Source organism: Thalassophryne amazonica, chromosome 13, assembly GCF_902500255.1.
Source record: "Thalassophryne amazonica chromosome 13, fThaAma1.1, whole genome shotgun sequence".
Classification (NCBI taxonomy): domain Eukaryota; kingdom Metazoa; phylum Chordata; class Actinopteri; order Batrachoidiformes; family Batrachoididae; genus Thalassophryne; species Thalassophryne amazonica.
Window position 1 is genome coordinate 55,825,724 of NC_047115.1, and position 19,968 is coordinate 55,845,691.

A 19,968-nucleotide genomic window follows, 5' to 3' on the forward strand; every position below is an offset into this window, starting at 1 on the left:
ACACATGACAGGAATATCTAATAAGATTATCTTTAGCGTCATCACGATTGTCGGGGCGTCCTTAAGATTGTCGGAAGGGGAAGATCGGGTCCAATATTGGCCTAATTATCCTGCCATGTGAACTAGGCTTAAGTTACTGGCCAACCAACAAGCAGACAGGTGTGATTTCAATGCAAAAGAACAGATTAACAACAGATTATGAATAAGTGAATAAGAAAATTCTGAGACATGACTGGAAATAAGGAACACCAAGAAATAAAAGATAAAACCGGACAACATGAGGTGAGTGGAAATAAAACCTGATCAAGAAATATGAAACCAAAACATAAGGTTCACAAAATGCCATAAACAAACGTGGATCAACAACTTAAACAAGCAGTGAGACAATAGGACCTGGAACAGATAAAGCACCACAGGGGAAAAACCAAAATGACAATAATATACGTACAAACGTGGAACTATACGACTTGAAAATCACAAACACGTAATGAACTGCAGAGGAGCACAAAGACCCTGGATGGATGACGTGACAGACAGACAACAAACACAGACAGTAACAGACACGGATGACAGATCACATGAGCACGGGATGGTGACCATGAAGCACCAACACAACACATGTTCGACATACATTAACCAAAGGCATGCACACACACACAAACAGGATTTACACAGGCCTAGGACACAAAACAGGAAGGCAGACACACGCTCACACATACACCAGACAGACACGAGAGAACCAAAAGGGGACGTGGACATTGGACTAATTTTCTGGCTGGGTGGTGGCTGTCCAGGATCCAGTATAGTTGCAAAGTCTAGTGGATCTGGTGATGCACAGTACCATTCCATACACCTAGATTATTTTCAATAAATTTGGATGGACCTTTGGATTTGACTGAACATAGGAAATAGGAATTGGTGATGTGTGAGGAGAGTGAGGTACAGTGTTGGGAAAGTGTAGTGACACGGACCCACAACAGGGGGCGTAAATGAACGGACAATGGAAGGAGTCAAATTATAACACTTTACTGTTGTGAATGACACAACCAAACACAGCAGATTACAGAATGTGCAAAAGTCAATCAATAAGGTGTCGTGTGGGCAGGCTCGACGATAGGAGACGCCCGTCTGGAAACGAACCGGAACCACATGATTTCCACTGCCACCGAACCCGAGGAATACTGGAGCCGCCAAGTCCCGAAATCCCCAGGTGGCCACCGTCACGGCGTGTCGGATCTGGTACTGCTGGCAGAAAGCAAAGACAGTTAAGGGTGGGTGTGTGAACACCCAGTAACAATCCTGGTGGGAATTCCACCTCCACCTCTCACTCAATATGTTGCAGCGATCCCTCAGAGGAAAAAGAGTGCTGTCTTGCACAGCCTCCACAAAAAGGACCGGTACTCCTGCAAACACTCACAATAAACTGTTTACAAAATACCACAAAAAGGCTGAGGATATTACCTCTGGTAGAAGATGATATCTCGGCAGTGTGGTGGAGGTGTCTTCCTGCTTTTATTCCAGATGTGGATTGGATGATTAGTGACAGCTGTCACGGATGATGGGTGACAGCTGTCACCACGGCTTGTTCCTGAGGCGGCAGCGCCCTCTCGTGCCTGAAGCCCGCACTTCAGGCAGGGCGCCCTCTGGTGGTGGGCCAGCAGTACCTCCTCTTCTGGCGGCCCACACAACAGGACCCCCCCCTCAACGGGCGCCTCCTTGTTCGGGTGGCGACGATAGAAATCGGCCAGGAGGGCCGGGTCCAGGATGAAGCTCCTCTTCACCCAGGAGCGTTCTTCGGGTCCATACCCCTCCCAGTCCACCAAATACTGAAAGCCCCGGCCCATTCGACAGACGTCCAAGAGCCGGCGAACTGTCCAAGCCGGCTCCCCGTCGATAATACGGGCAGGAGGTGGCGCCGGACCGGGTGCACAGAGGGGTGAGGTGTGATGCGGCTTGATTCTGGAGACATGGAAAACCGGATGGATCCGCAGGCTCCAACTCCCGGCCTCACTGCGGATCCATCCGGACTGAGAACCTTCAGGATGGAAAAGGGTCCAATGAAGCGGTCTTTCAGTTTAGGAGACTCGACCTGTAGTGGAATGTCCTTGGTGGAAAGCCATACCTCCTGCCCGGGCTGGTATGCGGGGGCCGGGGACCGTCGACGGTCTTCATGAGCTTTAGCCGTCGTCCGGGCCCTCAACAAGGCAGAACGGGCGGTGCGCCACACCCGACAGCATCTCCGCAGGTGGGCCTGGACCGAGGGCACACCGACCTCTCCCTCCACCAAAGGAAACAAAGGGGGTTCGTACACCAGACACACCTCGAACGGGGAGAGGCCGGTGGCAGAGGACACTTGGCTGTTATGAGCGTACTCGATCCAGGCCAGATGTTCACTCCAAGCCGTCGGGTGTGCGGAGGTCGTGCACCTAAGGGCCTGCTCCAACTCCTGGTTGGCCCGTTCGACCTGTCCGTTAGTCTGTGGGTGATACCCAGGCGAGAGGCTTACGGTGGCCCCCAGTTCCCGGCAGAAACTTCTCCACACCTGCGAGGAGAACTGGGGGCCGCGATCCGAAACAATGTCTGTTGGTATCTCATGCAGCCGGACGACATAGTGGACCAGGAGATCCGCCGTCTCCTGGGCCGACGGGAGCTTCGGGAGGGCCACGAAGTGGGCCGCCTTGGAGAATCGGTCCACTATCGTGAGAATGGTGGTGTGTCCCGGGACGGCGGGAGGCCCGTGACAAAATCCAGACCGATGTGGGACCAGGGGCGATGAGGCACAGGAAGTGGCTGTAGGAGTCCCTGTGCCTTCTGGTGGTCCGCCTTGCCCCTGGCGCAGGTGGTGCAGGCCTGGATGTAAGCCCGGACATCAGTCTCCAGGGACGCCCACCAGAAGCGCTGCCAGACCACTGCCACGGTCCTACGCACCCCTGGGTGGCAGGTGAGCTTGGACCCGTGACAGAAGTCCAGAACGGCAGTCCAGATGGCCTCATTACCCCATCCCCGTAGAGACGGTGCCTGCTCCCAGACTACCAATAACCAGCAAAAATCTATTTAAGCATAAAAATTCAAAAAGAAAAAATAATATAGCACCTTCAACTGCACCACAGACTAAAACAGTTAAATGTGGTCTATTAAACATTAGGTCTCTCTCTTCTAAGTCCCTGTTGGTAAATTATATAATAATTGATCAACATATTGATTTATTCTGCCTTACAGAAACCTGGTTACAGCAGGATGAATATGTTAGTTTAAATGAGTCAACACCCCCGAGTCACACTGTCAGAATGCTCGTAGCACGGGCCGGGGCGGAGGATTAGCAGCAATCTTCCATTCCAGCTTATTAATTAATCAAAAACCCAGACAGAGCTTTAATTCATTTGAAAGCTTGACTCTTAGTCTTGTCCATCCAAATTGGAAGTCCCAAAAAACAGTTTTATTTGTTATTATCTATCGTCCACCTGGTCGTTACTGTGAGTTTCTCTGTGAATTTTCAGACCTTTTGTCTGACTTAGTGCTTAGCTCAGATAATTATAGTGGGCCATTTTAATATCCACACAGATGCTGAGAATGACAGCCTCAACACTGCATTTAATCTATTATTAGACTCTATTGGCTTTGCTCAAAAAGTAAATGAGTCCACCCACCACTTTAATCATATCTTAGATCTTGTTCTGACTTATGGTATGGATATAGAAGACTTAACAGTATTCCCTGAAAACTCCCTTCTGTCTGATCATTTCTTAATAACATTTACATTTAATCTGATGGACTACCCAGCAGTGGGGAATAAGTTTCATTACACTAGAAGTCTTTCAGAAAGCGCTGTAACTAGGTTTAAGGATATGATTCCTTCTTTATGTTCTCTAATGCCATATACCAACACAGTGCAGAGTAGCTACCTAAACTCTGTAAGTGAGATAGAGTATCTCGTCAATAGTTTTACATCCTCATTGAAGACAACTTTGGATGCTGTAGCTCCTCTAAAAAGAGAGCTTTAAATCAGAAGTGCCTGACTCCGTGGTATAACTCACAAACTCGTAGCTTAAAGCAGATAACCCGTAAGTTGGAGAGGAAATGGCGTCTCACTAATTTAGAAGATCTTCACTTAGCCTGGAAAAAGAGTCTGTTGCTCTATAAAAAAGCCCTCCGTAAAGCTAGGACATCTTTCTACTCATCACTAATTGAAGAAAATAAGAACAACCCCAGGTTTCTTTTCAGCACTGTAGCCAGGCTGACAAAGAGTCAGAGCTCTATTGAGCTGAGTATTCCATTAACTTTAACTAGTAATGACTTCATGACTTTCTTTGCTAACAAAATTTTAACTATTAGAGAAAAATTACTCATAACCATCCCAAAGACGTATCGTTATCTTTGGCTGCTTTCAGTGATGCCGGTATTTGGTTAGACTCTTTCTCTCCAATTGTTCTGTCTGAGTTATTTTCATTAGTTACTTCATCCAAACCATCAACATGTTTATTAGACCCCATTCCTACCAGGCTGCTCAAGGAAGCCCTACCATTATTTAATGCTTCGATCTTCAATATGATCAATCTATCTTTGTTAGTTGGCTATGTACCACAGGCTTTTAAGGTGGCAGTAATTAAACCATTACTTAAAAAGCCATCACTTGACCCAGCTATCTTAGCTAATTATAGGCCAATCTCCACCCTTCCTTTTCTCTCAAAAAATCTTGAAAGGGTAGTTGTAAAACAGCTAACTAATCATCTGCAGAGGAATGGTCTATTTGAAGAGTTTCAGTCAGGTTTTAGAATTCATCATAGTACAGAAACAGCATTAGTGAAGCTTACAAATGATCTTCTTATGGCCTCGGACAGTGGACTCATCTCTGTGCTTGTTCTGTTAGACCTCAGTGCTGCTTTTGATACTGTTGACCATAAAATTTTATTACAGAGATTAGAGCATGCCATAGGTATTAAAGGCACTGCGCTGCGGTGGTTTTGAATCATATTTGTCTAATAGATTACAATTTGTTCATGTAAATGGGGAATCTTCTTCACAGACTAAAGTTAATTATGGAGTTCCACAAGGTTCTGTGCTAGGACCAATTTTATTCACTTTATACATGCTTCCCTTAGGCAGTATTATTAGACGGTATTGCTTACATTTTCATTGTTACGCAGATGATACCCAGCTTTATCTATCCATGAAGCCAGAGGACACACACCAATTAGCTAAACTGCAGGATTGTCTTACAGACATAAAGACATGGATGACCTCTAATTTCCTGCTTTTAAACTCAGATAAAACTGAAGTTATTGTACTTGGCCCCACAAATCTTAGAAACATGGTGTCTAACCAGATCCTTACTCTGGATGGCATTACCCTGACCTCTAGTAATACTGTGAGAAATCTTGGAGTCATTTTTGATCAGGATATGTCATTCAAAGTGCATATTAAACAAATATGTAGGACTGCTTTTTTGCATTTACGCAATATCTCTAAAATCAGAAAGGTCTTGTCTCAGAGTGATGCTGAAAAACTAATTCATGCATTTATTTCCTCTAGGCTGGACTACTGTAATTCATTATTATCAGGTTGTCCTAAAAGTTCCCTAAAAAGCCTTCAGTTAATTCAAAATGCTGCAGCTAGAGTACTGACGGGGACTAGAAGGAGAGAGCATATCTCACCCATATTGGCCTCTCTTCATTGCTTCCTGTTAATTCTAGAATAGAATTTAAAATTCTTCTTCTTACTTATAAGGTTTTGAATAATCAGGTCCCATCTTATCTTAGGGACCTCGTAGTACCATATCACCCCAATAGAGCGCTTCGCTCTCAGACTGCAGGCTTACTTGTAGTTCCTAGGGTTTGTAAGAGTAGAATGGGAGGCAGAGCCTTCAGCTTTCAGGCTCCTCTCCTGTGGAACCAGCTCCCAATTCAGATCAGGGAGACAGACACCCTCTCTACTTTTAAGATTAGGCTTAAAACTTTCCTTTTTGCTAAAGCTTATAGTTAGGGCTGGATCAGGTGACCCTGAACCATCCCTTAGTTATGCTGCTATAGACATAGACTGCTGGGGGGTTCCCATGATGCACTGTTTCTTTCTCTTTTTGCTCTGTATGCACCACTCTGCATTTAATCATTAGTGATCGATCTCTGCTCCCCTCCACAGCATGTCTTTTTCCTGGTTCTCTCCCTCAGCCCCAACCAGTCCCAGCAGAAGACTGCCCCTCCCTGAGCCTGGTTCTGCTGGAGGTTTCTTCCTGTTAAAAGGGAGTTTTTCCTTCCCACTGTAGCCAAGTGCTTGCTCACAGGGGGTCGTTTTGACCGTTGGGGTTTTACATAATTATTGTATGGCCTTGCCTTACAATATAAAGCGCCTTGGGGCAAATGTTTGTTGTGATTTGGCGCTATATTAAAAAATTGATTGAATTGATTGATTGGTGGGACGTACAATCTGTCTTTCGGTCCTGTTCCGGGATCCGGGCTCCGTGCCAGGGCCTCCCGGACGGTCTTCTCCACGTCCCAGGTTAGGGTAGCCACGATAGTGGACACCGGTAGAATGGGTTCCGGTGGATCCAACAGCTCGGTCTTGACTTCCCGTTCATGCACCCAGGACAGGGCATCCGATCGTTGGTTCTTGGTCCCGGGGCGGTAGGTTTTTCGGAAGTCAAAACGGCCGAAAAACAGTGACCAGTGGGCTTGCCTGGGGTTCAGTCGCTTGGCGGTCCTGATATACTCCAGGTTCCGGTGGTCCGTGAAAACCGTGAAAGGCACTGACGCTCCCTCCAGCAGGTGTCTCCACTCCTCAAGAGCCTCTTTCACCGCAAGGAGCTCTCGATTGCCCACGTCATAGTTCCGCTCTGCTGGGGTCAACCTGCGGGAAAAATAGGCACATGGGTGAAGAACCTTATCGGTCTCTCCGCTCTGGGATAGCACGGCTCCTATCCCTGAGTCAGAGACGTCCACTTCAACCACAAACTGGCGACTAGGATCGGGCTGCACCAAGACCGGTGCAGTCGAGAACTGGCATTTCAACTCCCTAAACGCGGCTTCGCACCGATCCGACCAGGTGAAGGGAACTTTTGGTGAGGTCAGGGCCGTCAGGGGGCTAACTACCTGACTATACCCCTTAATAAACCTCCTGTAAAAATTTGCGAAGCCGAGGAACTGTTGCAGCTTCCTACGGCTCGTAGGTTGGGGCCAGTCTCTCACCGCTGCGACCTTGGCCGGATCCGGGGCGACGGAGTTGGAGGAGATGATAAACCCCAGGAAGGACAAAGAAGTGCGGTGAAACTCATACTTCTCGCCCTTCACAAACAGCCGGTTCTCCAACAACCGCTGCAGGACCTGACGTACATGCCATACATGGGTCTCAGGGTCCGGAGAAAAGATGAGTATATTATCCAGGTATACGAAGACGAATCGGTGCAGGAAGTCCCGCAAGACGTCATTAACCAAAGCTTGGAACGTCGCGGGGGTGTTAGTGAGGCCGAACGGCATGACCAGGTACTCAAAATGACCTAACTGGGTGTTGAATGCCGTCTTCCATTCGTCTCCCTTCCGGATCTGAACTAGGTGGTATGCGTTCCTAAGATCCAACTTTGTGAAGATTTTGGCTCCATGCAGGGGGGTGAACACCGAATCTAACAAAGGCAACGGGTATCGGTTGCGAACCGTGATCTCGTTCAGCCCCCGGTAATCAATGCATGGACGAAGACCGCCATCTTTTTTGCCCACAAAAAAGAAACCTGCTCCCATCGGAGAGGTGGAGTTACGGATCAGCCCGGCAGCTAAGGAGTCCCGGATGTAGGTCTCCATTGATTCGCACTCAGGTCGGGAGAGGTTGTACAGCCTGCTGGACGGGAACTCCACACCTGGCAACAAATCGATGGCACAATCGTATGGACGATGCGGGGGGAGAGTGAATGCCCGATCCTTGCTAAAAACGTCAGCAAGATCGTGGTACTCAACCGGCACTGCCGACAGATTGGGGGGAACTTTGACCTGCTCCTTAGCCTGGGAACCGGGAGGAACCGAGGATCCCAAACACATCCGATGGCAGGTCTCGCTCCACTGTACCACCACCCCGGACGGCCAATCAATCCGGGGATTGTGTTTCAACATCCAGGGGAACCCCAGAATCACACGGGAGGTAGAAGGAGTCACAAAAAACTCAATCTCCTCCCTATGATTCCCTGACACTACCAGAGTTACTGGTGGTGTGTTGTGTGTGATTAAAGGGAGTAGGGTGCCATCTAGTGCTCGCACCTGCAAAGGTGTAGGTAGCGCCACCAGAGGGAGCCCTACCTCCCTGGCCCATCTGCTGTCTAGCAGATTCCCTTCTGACCCCGTGTCTACCAGTGCTGAGGCCTGAAGGGTTAAATCCCCACTAAGGATTGTAACTGGGACCGTGTGGCAATATGTGTGTGTCCCACGTGAATTTCTTGGCCCACCCTAAGCCCAGTTTCTAGGGGCGGGCATTGGTGTTTAACCGTTCGGGGCAAGCGCTCAATTGATGCTCCATTGAGCCACAAACAAACAGAAACCTCCTCTGTCTATTAGGTGGTCTAAATGTGGCCCTGCTCGTGTCCATAGCTTCGTCAGCAGGGGGAGCTGTCGCCCCACGGGACGTAGAGGCCAGGGAGCGTGGGAAGGGCGGACCTTTCTCGGACCCGGAAGGAAGAGGGACGGCGCGCGCCCGGCCACGTCCTTCGTCTCGTTCCCGACGGCGTTCCTCCAACCGATTGTCTAACCGTATAACGAGATCCATAAGCCCATCTAATTCCCGCGGTTCATCCTTGGCCACTAGGTGCTCCTTTAGGACTGACGACAGTCCGTTTACAAAGGCGGCGCGGAGCGCAGCGTTATTCCAGCCGGACCTCGCAGCCGCGATGCGGAAGTTGTCTGCATAAGCAGCTGCGCTTCGGCGTCCCTGTCTCATCGACAGCAGCACAGTTGAAGCGGTCTCTCCCTGTTAGGGTGATCAAACACAGTTCTGAACTCCCTCACAAACCCAGTGTACGTGTGAAGGAGCCGTGAATTTTGCTCCCAAAGCGCTGTAGCCCAAGCGCGTGCCTCTCCCCGAAGCAGAGTGATCACATAAGCTATTTTGCTTGCGTCTGACGCGTACATGACGGGACGTTGTGCGAAGACGAGCCAACACTGCATAAGAAAGTCCGCGCACGTCTCCACACAACCTCCGTACGGCTCAGGAGGGCTTATGTATGCTTCAGGGGATGGTGGGAGGGGTTGTTGAACCACCACTGGAACATTTATATCCAGCACAGGGTCGGCAGGAGGAGGAGCTGCAGCAGCGCCCTGAGCGCTCGCGGAGAGAGCCTCCACCCTGCGGTTCAGGAGGATGTTTTGCTCGGCTATTTGATCCATCCGAGCCATAAAGGCGGTGAGAATATGCTGTAGCTCACCAATCACGCCGCCTGCGCTCCCTGCTCTCCCATTGGTTGTTCAACAGCCTGGTGACGCCCCTCGGAGTCCATGACGCTGGCCGAGATATCCTGTTGGGAAAGTGTAGTGACACGGACCCACAACAGGGGGCGTAAATGAACGGACAATGGAAGGAGTCAAATTATAACACTTTACTGTTGTGAATGACACAACCAAACACAAATTACAGAATGTGCAAAAGTCAATCAATAAGGTGTCGTGTGGGCAGGCTCGACGATAGGAGATGCCTGTCTGGAAACGAACCGGAACCACACGATTTCCACTGCCACCGAACCCGAGGAATACTGGAGCCGCCAAGTCCCGAAGTCCCCAGGTGGCCACCGTCACGGCGTGTCGGATCTGGTACTGCTGGCAGAAAGCAAAGACAGTTAAGGGTGGGTGTGTGAACACCCAGTAACAATCCTGGTGGGAATTCCACCTCCACCTCTCACTCAATACGTTGCAGCGATCCCTCAGAGGAAAAAGAGTGCTGTCTTGCACAGCCTCCACAAAAAGGACCGGTACTCCTGCAAACACTCACAATAAACTGTTTACAAAATACCACAAAAAGGCTGAGGATATTACCTCTGGTAGAAGATGATATCTCGGCAGTGTGGTGGAGGTGTCTTCCTGCTTTTATTCCAGATGTGGATTGGATGATTAGTGACAGCTGTCACGGATGATGGGTGACAGCTGTCACCACGGCTTGTTCCTGAGGCGGCAGCGCCCTCTCGTGCCTGAAGCCCGCACTTCAGGCAGGGCGCCCTCTGGTGGTGGGCCAGCAGTACCTCCTCTTCTGGCAGCCCACACAACATACAGGCCACCTTAAATCTTTTGTGCGATGAACTTTGCCACCGTAGGCTAAAGCTCAGCACAACAAAATCTGAGGTGATGGTGGTATCTCATGGGGTGAGATACTGTAGCTGATTGCAGCAACAACATTGTAGCAACATTGTAGCTGATGGCCAATGCCTGAAGATGGTAGAGTGCTTCAAGTACCTGGGAGCAGAGTTCAATAACACTGCTGTTACGGCGACCACCTTCAACGGAAGGATAGGAGAGTATGTCAAGAACTTGGGAATGCTTTACCCTGTCTTCAAGGGCAAAGACATACCAATGTGTGTAAAGGTGGCCATGCACACCTCCATTTTGTGGCCCATTCTATTAGCTACGAGGCATGTTTGATTACCATGAAGGCAAAGAGTTCATTCCAGGCTATGGAGTTGAGAATGCTGAGACTTATCAGAGGCAGGACCAGGTGTAATCAACTGAGGAATGAAGATATTAGGAAGCAGCTGAGGAACCAGAGTGTGTTAAAAATTATTGCACAAAGCCAGCTACAATATATCCATGTCAAGAGAATGTATACCATCGGGACCCTGGTGACTTGGCTTGGGTGGTGACCTATGACAAAGAGACCTAGAGGAAGACTAAGGAATAGGTGAATGGACAACATCTGGGATGCTGTCAGTGTTATAAGGTCGTCAATGGAAGACATCAAGAGGACCACCCGATAGGCAGTTAGAATGGAGGTCTTCTGAGAGACAGGTACCAATGCCGAACTGGGATGTGATTGTGATAGGAACCATTTAAGATTAAAAAAGAGAGTTGAAGCAAGAAATACAATTTCAAAGAGATGTCAAGTGAAGCTCTGATTAATGATTTACTTGTACATTTTTTTTTTCAAAGAACAAACAGTAGGGTCGTTTACATGAATAAATACAACTTCTGTTAAAAAATTAACTGGATAAAAAATAATAATAATTCTATGAAGAAAGCGTGAACAAAATTCAAAGTTACTTGAAGAAAAATTCACTGTTCACATTTCAAACAGTTATTTCAATCCCAAAAGAACAGGTGATCAAATGCTGTTCTTCAGTTACATTTTCAACATGACATCATTTAAAGGTGCCTTAAATGCAAAAAATCAACTGGGAGAGGCAAGTAGAAATGAACAGAAGCAGTCAGGATCCCAGCATATTGAAACATTGAAAATTGTAGAAATGTCAAGTGATACAGCTACAAAAACATACAGGGACACAAAAAATACAGTCTCCTGGCTAGTTTGCCTGAGTGGCTCCATTTCATGTCATTTTGTATCTAAATGCAGCATGCTCATTATCTCAGATTGACAGAACAACCTGATCCTCCAGCAATGAGAAAAGCTGTTTCGTTTCATTCCGACTACAATCCTTGTTTCAGTTCTAAAATGTGTATCACCAGTTTTCCATTGTGCCCTAGTTACTATAATTGGCATAAAATCTCACAGTTGTGAGTTCTATAGCTGTGTCAGGTGTGTCAAGTATTAATGCCTCACTCTTTGTTGAATGTGTGAGAGCATTTATGGTGTCCGGCAGTGGTGCAAAATTTTAGACATGTGGCAAAGCAAAGAAAACCAAAAACAGAAAAATACATTTTGACAGACTTCTTCTCTACAAGAGTCAAGACAGAAGTCAGACTACCAGAGCAAGAATTTTAGCTGAGGAAGCTTCTGTGATTTGAAGCGAAACGTCCTCACGTCAAGCAACCCAGTCCAGTCGAAGATTCAAGCTTCTCTAATATTTTGACAGTGTGCATCAGTTGTTAGAGAGATCCCAAAATGTGTAATTAGACTTAATTTCTAAGTTTTATAACAGAAATCTGGAGATTACGGGAAAATATTAAGACATAATTTGGATATTGATCAATTATTACATGTAAACATCTCAGTAACTGCACCAGAAGTATTAACATAATATGCAGAAGATTTATAACTTGTTAGTGCAGTGCCCGCAGGAGGTTTTTATTCCTATAGAAAATTTGGAGCTTAAGTAGATTTCTCGTGGATAGTTGTATGAGGCTGTGTTGAAGGTGGGATATAGAAAGAGGTGTGCTTTGCTTATTTTATTTTATATTATTATCTGAATATAATATTGTTTTAAAAATCTGTTTTATTATCAATTGCATGAAAATAAAAAGATTCCTATTAAACAGGTTATTGGAAGAGAGACTTAAATAGAACATTTAGAATATTTGAAACAGCAAATCAGTATCCCACCTCCTGAACACAGTTTATTTAAACTTCAACTTATATACGAGGTCTGTCAATAAAGTAACGGTCCTTTTTATTTTTTTCAAAAACTATATGGATTATTCATATGTTTTTACGTCAGACATGCTTGAACCCTCGTGCGCATGCGTGAGTTTTTCCACGCCTGTCGGTGACGTCATTCGCCTGTGAGCACTCCTTGTGGGAGGAGTCATCCAGCCCCTCGTCGGAATTCCTTTGTCTGAGAAGTTGCTGAGAGACTGGCGCTTTCTTTGATCAAAATTTTTTCTAAACCTGTGAGACACATCGAAGTGGACACGGTTCGAAAAATTAAGCTGGTTTTCAGTGAAAATTTTAACGGGTGATGAGAGATTTTGAGGTGATTCTGTCGCTTTAAGGACTTCCCACGGTGCGAGACGTCGCGCAGCGCTCTCAGGCGCCGTCGTCAGCCTGTTTCAAGCTGAAAACCTCCACATTTCAGGTTCTATTGATCCAGGACGTCGTGAGAGAACAGAGAAGTTTCAGAAGAAGTCGGTTTCAGCATTTTATCCGGATATTCCACTGTTAAAGGAGAGTTTTTTTAATGAAAGACGTGCGGACGGGTCCGCGCGTCGGCTCGCAGCCGCCGCGACGCTCCGCCACAGGAAAAAACACCTCTGTTGAAAGCCTTAAGGACAAGTTGGAACATGTCCTGCTGTTAAACAATTTCTCATATACTCACTCCACTGAAAGCCATCAAAAGCCGCCTGGATTTTACAAATGGTTATCAACACGGAGGTGTTTTTCCTGTGCCGCCGCACCGCGTCGGCTGCGTCCCGACGCGCGGACCCGTCCGCACGTCTTTCATTAAAAAAATCTCCTTTAACAGTGGAATATCCGGATAAAATGCTGAAACCGACTTCTTCTGAAACTTCTCTGTTCTCTCACGACGTCCTGGATCAATAGAGCCTGAAATGTGGAGGTTTTCAGCTTGAACAGGCTGACGACGGCGGCTGAGAGCGCTGAGCGACGTCTCGCACCGTGGGAAGTCCTTAAAGCGACAGAATCACCTCAAAATCTCTCATCAGCCGTTAAAATTTTCACTGAAAACCAGCTTAATTTTTCGAACCGTGTCCACTTCGATGTGTCTCACAGGTTTAGAAAAAATTTTGATCAAACAACGCGCCAGTCTCTCAGCAACTTCTCAGACAAAGGAATTCCGACGAGGGGCTGGACGACTCTTCCCACAAGGAGTGCTCACAGGCGAATGACGTCACCGACAGGCATGGAAAAACTCACCCATGCGCATTAGGGTTCAAGCATGTCTGACGTAAAAACATATGAATGAAATCCATATAGTTTTTGAAAAAAATAAAAAGGACCGTTGCTTTATTGACAGCCCTCGTACATAATGAAACATTGCATACATTGTGGGAAAATAGATTTTATTCAGCTTATGTACTTACTAAAACACTGTGCATATAGTGGGAAATTTGTTGGTGTTTTAGCCGTCTCCTCGGTGTTGTTGAGTTAAATTCAGTCACAAGGAACACTGACAGCATGCCTTTCACAGTAAAAGTATTTTTCTGGGATGCTGGCATTAAATGTTTTATTGTGAAATAGTTTGAGCAACATGAACTATCTGATGTTTGTTAACTTTGTTATCAGTAACTTTTTATTTAGATGCTCTCCATTTCTCCCCACTGTAGCCATACTGGTGCCAGGTGGTAATCATGATAACACAACTGATCCAACTGGTGTAGTTATGCACAAGCAACAAATTTGGGAACCACTGACATGGAAAAGTGATAACAGTAAGACTCTGATCTGCCACTAGTAGGCACAAGAGCTGTGCACATGCATGCATGACATAAATAAATTGCCCATGTTGCCAGAAAATAGAGAGAGAGAGAGAGAGAGAGAGAGAGAGAGAGAGAGAGAGAGAGAGAGAGGAGAGAGAGAGAGAAGAGAGAGAGAGAGAGAGAGAGGAGAGAGAGAGAGAGATTAGTTTTTACTGGAATTTTAGCTAAAACAGTTGAGTTATAATAAGACATTGGGAACTTTCTGAAACCATATCCTGAAAGAACTGATTTGATCCAGGTTGTTTCACACTGATTGGAAGTCATTGGTGAGTAACTATCACCTCTCAACTATATTAACCCCTTAACGCCCGAATTTATATAGCTGTATATAAAAAAATGTTTTGTGTGTGTTTTTGCCTTTACGTAGATGGCAAATAATGTTGAGATTATTAATTTCACTTTTGCACAAAAACTAGATAGTAATATTGGGTATTCTGGTAATGACTATGTTATAATGTTATAATAATAATTATGGTATGTTGCAAATTTGCGACAACAGGCATACAGGTCAATTTGGTAAGTTGCATATTTGAGTCAGAGATTGTAGAATATATGCGACGATGGGCGTTAAGGGGTTAAAACTGGCAACAGCCATAGGCTAAAATGTTGACATGGCATCATGTCTGATGAGAAAGAATACTAATCATTAATCTTTGATTTCAATCCAGGCCTTTGATCCTGATTAATGAATTTGGATTATGTTTCACCCCAATCACAGTATTTTGATCTTTATGATAGAACTTTGATCTGAGCCCTTGATTCAGATTGATGACCGCTCATATTAATCCTGACCTCATCCATAATAAACTATATTTGAGGCAGATCACTGAACTTTAATCTTCACCCTGTGCACCAACAGCTGCACCTCTTTACAGACTGGTGAGCTGCACCTCACCAGTCTGTAAAGCTCCAGACGTTCGTGGACGATGCAACCCTCATTGGACTCATCTCTGATGGGGACGAGTCTGCCTACAGACAGAAAATCGATCACCTGGTGTCATGGTGCAAATAGAACAATCTGGAGCTCAATGCCCTCAAGACAGTGGAGATGGTTGTTGACTTCAGGAAGAACCCAGTCCCGGCCAACCCCACCACCCAGTGCGACTCCCCAGTCGCCATTGTAGAGTCCTTCCACTATTGGGAAGCTATGTCAGCTCTCTCACCAAGAAACCACAACAGCAGATGTACTTTCTGCAGCAGCTATGGAAGTTCAACCTGCCATAAACAATGATGGTGAACTTCCACTACCATCATCAAGTCCATCATCTCCTCCTCCATCACTGTCTGTTACGCTGCTGCCACTGCTAAAGAGAGGAACAGACTGCAATGTATCATCCACACAGCAGAGAAGGTGATCGATTACAATCTGCGATCCCTACAGGACCTGTACACCTCCAGGGCTCTGAGGCGAGCAAGGAAGATTGTGGCCAATCCCTCTCACCCGGGATATAAACCTTTTGTTACCCTCCCCTCTGGCAGATGGTTGAAGTCCATCAGGACTAAAACCTCAAGACACAAACACAGGTTCTTTCCATTCGCAGCTAGACATAAAAATAATGCCAGAGACCCCCATTTACCCTGCTCCCCCCACTCCCATGAAGTACAGACTGGTCATCCCTGTAGTGTTCACCTGCAGGCCTGCACAGCCCCATTCCACCATTCTACTATGTCCATTTGACTCCTTTACTTCTTACAGAAGTACTTTTTCCTTTTCTTTTATTGTTTATGCACCAATGACACCAGATCAAATTCCTTGTATGTGAGAACTTACTTGGCAATAAATTCGATTCTGCTTCCGATTCTGATTATTGAACATGTATTGTGATCACTGTGATTTGATGCTAATTGCCACGCTGGATCCATGCCTTGATCCAAAGATATACCAACACTTTACGGGTTCTTCATTGGCCCATGCCTCACCCCCAATGATTTTCATTACAATAGCTTAATTAGAATTTTTTTGCATAATTCATTCATTATTTTTTGTATAACTGCTCAGTCAAATCAAGGATCATGGGGGGCGGCGAGAGGCATGGTACAATATTCAAACACGGCTATAATTAGCACCACCAAGTAGGTAATGTATTTGCCTGTTAGCAGAATAACTCAAAATGTAATAAACAGTAAAAAAGTAATAAAAATTTGGCAAGCAGTTTGGTGAGTTAAAGGATAATGTTTCAGAAAATAAGGGATTTTATTTTGAATTTGAGCCGTAACATATTTTGGATCCAGGATGTTTTAAGCATTATGTGGCTTTGGCAGAGGTGTGTCCTCTTTGGGTGCCTTTTAGTTAATATCAGAGAATTTTTGTGGCCAAACTACTCACGACAGAAAACAATCCACTAATTACTCGGAATGTTTTTATCTACAAGTAACAGAAGAAAACATATTAATTTAGTTTGGACATAAAGTGAGTTCAGACAGGTGAAAATAATCACATGTGGAGCTAATTAACTTTACTTTTATCCCCATTTCCTTAGTGCTCATTACCTTTAAATGGAGCCACACACTGGCAGACGTAATTACCAGGCTGGTCAATGCAAGTGGCTCCATTCTTGCAGGGAGATGAGGAACACTCATCAATGTCAAGCTCACACTTGGTACCTATAACAAAAACAATTAAGTTAGAAAATTTTGCTACATTAAAGCATGACTGACATTTAAAACAAAACAATCTCGTAAGTAAAGTGAATCAGTAATTATGATGTACATTAGAGTGGTGTCATGTCTGAGGAGGTTTTTATGGTGGTGCAGCACGGTATCCTACAACAACAAACTGTCAAATAAACATGCTGTTTCAGGACTTCACACTATTTTGATAAAAGTTACATTAGAAGAAAAAATATATATTTCTCACTGAGCTGTAAATGTAAAGGAAAGGGGGGCTAGCTTAAAAATAATTCTTATTTTATCTGATAAAACATACTCAAAACAGCTCTGTTGTGATTTGGCTGTGTATAAATAAATGAAAATGAAATGAAAAATGTGTACCAAGCTCCCGCCTTAATATATCCTTATTGAATTCTTTGTGCAACAGAGGGAGAATGTCGATAAGAGGGACTGAAACGTTTTTATCAAGTTCTAGTGCGATCAGCACAATTGTCACAAACAGCCGCTGTGTGTGGGTAGACTTGCCCGCCTGTTTATATGTTCGTCTAAAAACAGACTCTGACTAACTCACTTATTTGGTCTTATGTAAATAAAATAAAATAAAATAAAATAATTTGGTAACACTTTACTTGACGGTATCGTCATAATCGCGACATGACACTGTTGTAACTGTTACATGACACAGTCATGAAGGTGTCATAAACATTATGTCAATGTTATAAATGTTTATGACTGCTGCCATTAAGTGTCATTCAGTTTTTGTAATGACAAGTTGACAACTTGGGATACAACTGAAGACCAAAAAGGCCAAAGACAACTTCTGGTCATGTCACTTTGATAAAAGTCAAGTTGTTATAATCAAGACAACCCAAAAAATGTCAGCTTGTCATGATAAAAAACAAATGACACTTAATGACAGCAGTCATAAATGTTTATGACATGACAGTCTCATGTCACTATTTTGATGATACCTTCAAGTAGTTGCCAATTATTTCCTACGACATTTTTACTCTTTATTTTTACTTTGTCCTTTATCTGTTTTATTGCCTGTTGTAATTTTATTGTTATTTTTAATTCATTTACGGTATTTACTATTGGGCATAACTTGGTGCCCAGTTTTTTATTATGTACAGCACTTTGGTCGACTGCTGTCATTTTAAATGTGCTTCAGAAATAAAGGTTAAGTTGAGCTGAGTTATAGACGCAGCCACTAACATGATGCTTACTTACAATTCTTCACTTGCCTCATTGAGAATGGGTTCAAAACCAAAAATTTTGCTGAAAGATACTGCAGTCCCAAAATTGTTTGACTTCAGTAAGTGTGTAAACATGGGACAAGCCTCTTAACCTCCAAAATGTGAATCAGTTGCAAATCATGAATTATCCACAACCATTAATTGCAAAACTTGAATACTGAATAAATATCTCCCAAGACATGAACGCAGGTCTGAAAAAATGTGAACACAAGTCTCACAAAATGTGAATATCATTCATAATATATTTATTTTTTCAGTTTAACTAGTTTATGGATTTCAGTTTACGGATCAATTACTGCAGGAAATCGTAAACCTTTCCTGCAGTAATTGATCCGTAAACTGAAATCCATAAACTAGTTAAACTGAAAAAATAAATATATTATGAATGATATTCACATTTTGTGAGACTTGTATATATATATATATATATATATATTTTTTTTTTTTTTTTTTTTTGGTGGGGGGGTGGGGTGTCACTACAGCTGGTGAGGTCGGAAGGTGAGCCAAGCAGCTCTCACTTCTGGTGTCAAGTGCCCGGTCCCATTGGGTGTCTCCCGCTGTGAGGACAGTCTCAGGTGAGGAGTTTGACTGGGACGGTCCACCTGTCAAATTCACAGAGGACAGAAACCTACCCCTCCAGTAAACAGCTCAATTATCTTAAGAGAAACTTTGTAAAATAAATAAATAAATAAATAAAACTGTAGTTCCTCACCTCAGGAAGGTAGACAGTGAGCTACAACCTTATTTTTATCAATATGAACCGTCCTCTGAGCTGGAAAAAATACTTGTAATATTGATCTAAACGAGCAGACGGCGGAGACCCAGAATCTTAGAATTTTTATGAATTACTGAATTTTATTGCTAATTTTATGACTTATTTTAATGAAAAAAAAACCCCACTAAAATTCCATTTTTGCATATTTTTCCAAACTGAGTGCTGTAGCATAACCAGGAGGACCAGAGAGAGAAAACTGACCCACCTTTCGTCAAAAAAGTGACAGCTGCCAATCAAAATCGGCCACGTCACTAAGCCCCGCCCCCTGTATGACGTCATAGCCAATCAGAATTGATGACGTCACTATGTCCCGCCCCTAAGCCCCTCCCCTAGTCCCGCCTCCAAGCCCCGCCCCTTATGACGTCACAGCCAATCATAATTGATGACGTCATTATGCCCCGCCCCTAAGCCCCGCCCCTAGTCCCGCCTCCGAGCCCCGCCCCTTATGACATCACATCCAATCAGAGTCGATGACATCAGTATGGCCCGCCCCTAAGCCCCGCCCCCCGGCTCCTCCCCTAGTTCCGCCCCTGGCTCCTCCCCTAGCCCCACCCCCAAGCTCCTCCCCTAACCCCGGCCAAGCACCGCCTCCAAGCCATACCTCCCCTCCCACCCAGGGTCTAATATTTTAATGTCATTTTATTTCATGAATTAAAGAATGATTAAAAATACCTAGATCTTTTTAATGTATTAAAGAATTAACTAATTCTGAAATAATTAAACATAAATCACTGTCTATTATTTAATGCCCCTTTAATATCTTTAATTCTTAAATTATTACGTTTCCTTTTCTGTTTTTTAATTCGTAAATTAAAGAAGGGGAACAAATACCCGTCTCTCTCGGCTGTAAGTCTTTGCAGCAAGACGGTCAAATACCCACGCATAGAGCCGCTCGCGGAAACATGACCCCACGGCTGTAAAACCTGTTGCAGACGCTGTGTCTGTGTGAGTGCGTGTGTGTGTGCGTGTGTGTGTGTGTGTGTGTGTGTGTGTGTGTGTGTGTGGCGGGACACCCGCTGAGCGGAGATGCTGCCCCGAGGTGATGAAC

At 44.9% G+C, this 19,968-nt stretch overlaps 1 protein-coding gene across 1 annotated transcript in view; it reads right to left on the bottom strand.

The window, feature by feature from the left end:
* The window catches only part of LOC117522958 (protein eyes shut homolog), a 159,987-nt gene that overhangs the window by 117,332 nt on the left and 22,687 nt on the right, over nt 1-19,968 (bottom strand). The window contains exon 3 of the mRNA XM_034184378.1: nt 16,770-16,883. Coding sequence (XP_034040269.1) covers nt 16,770-16,883 — 114 coding nt within the window. The remainder of the gene's footprint in view (nt 1-16,769; nt 16,884-19,968) is intronic.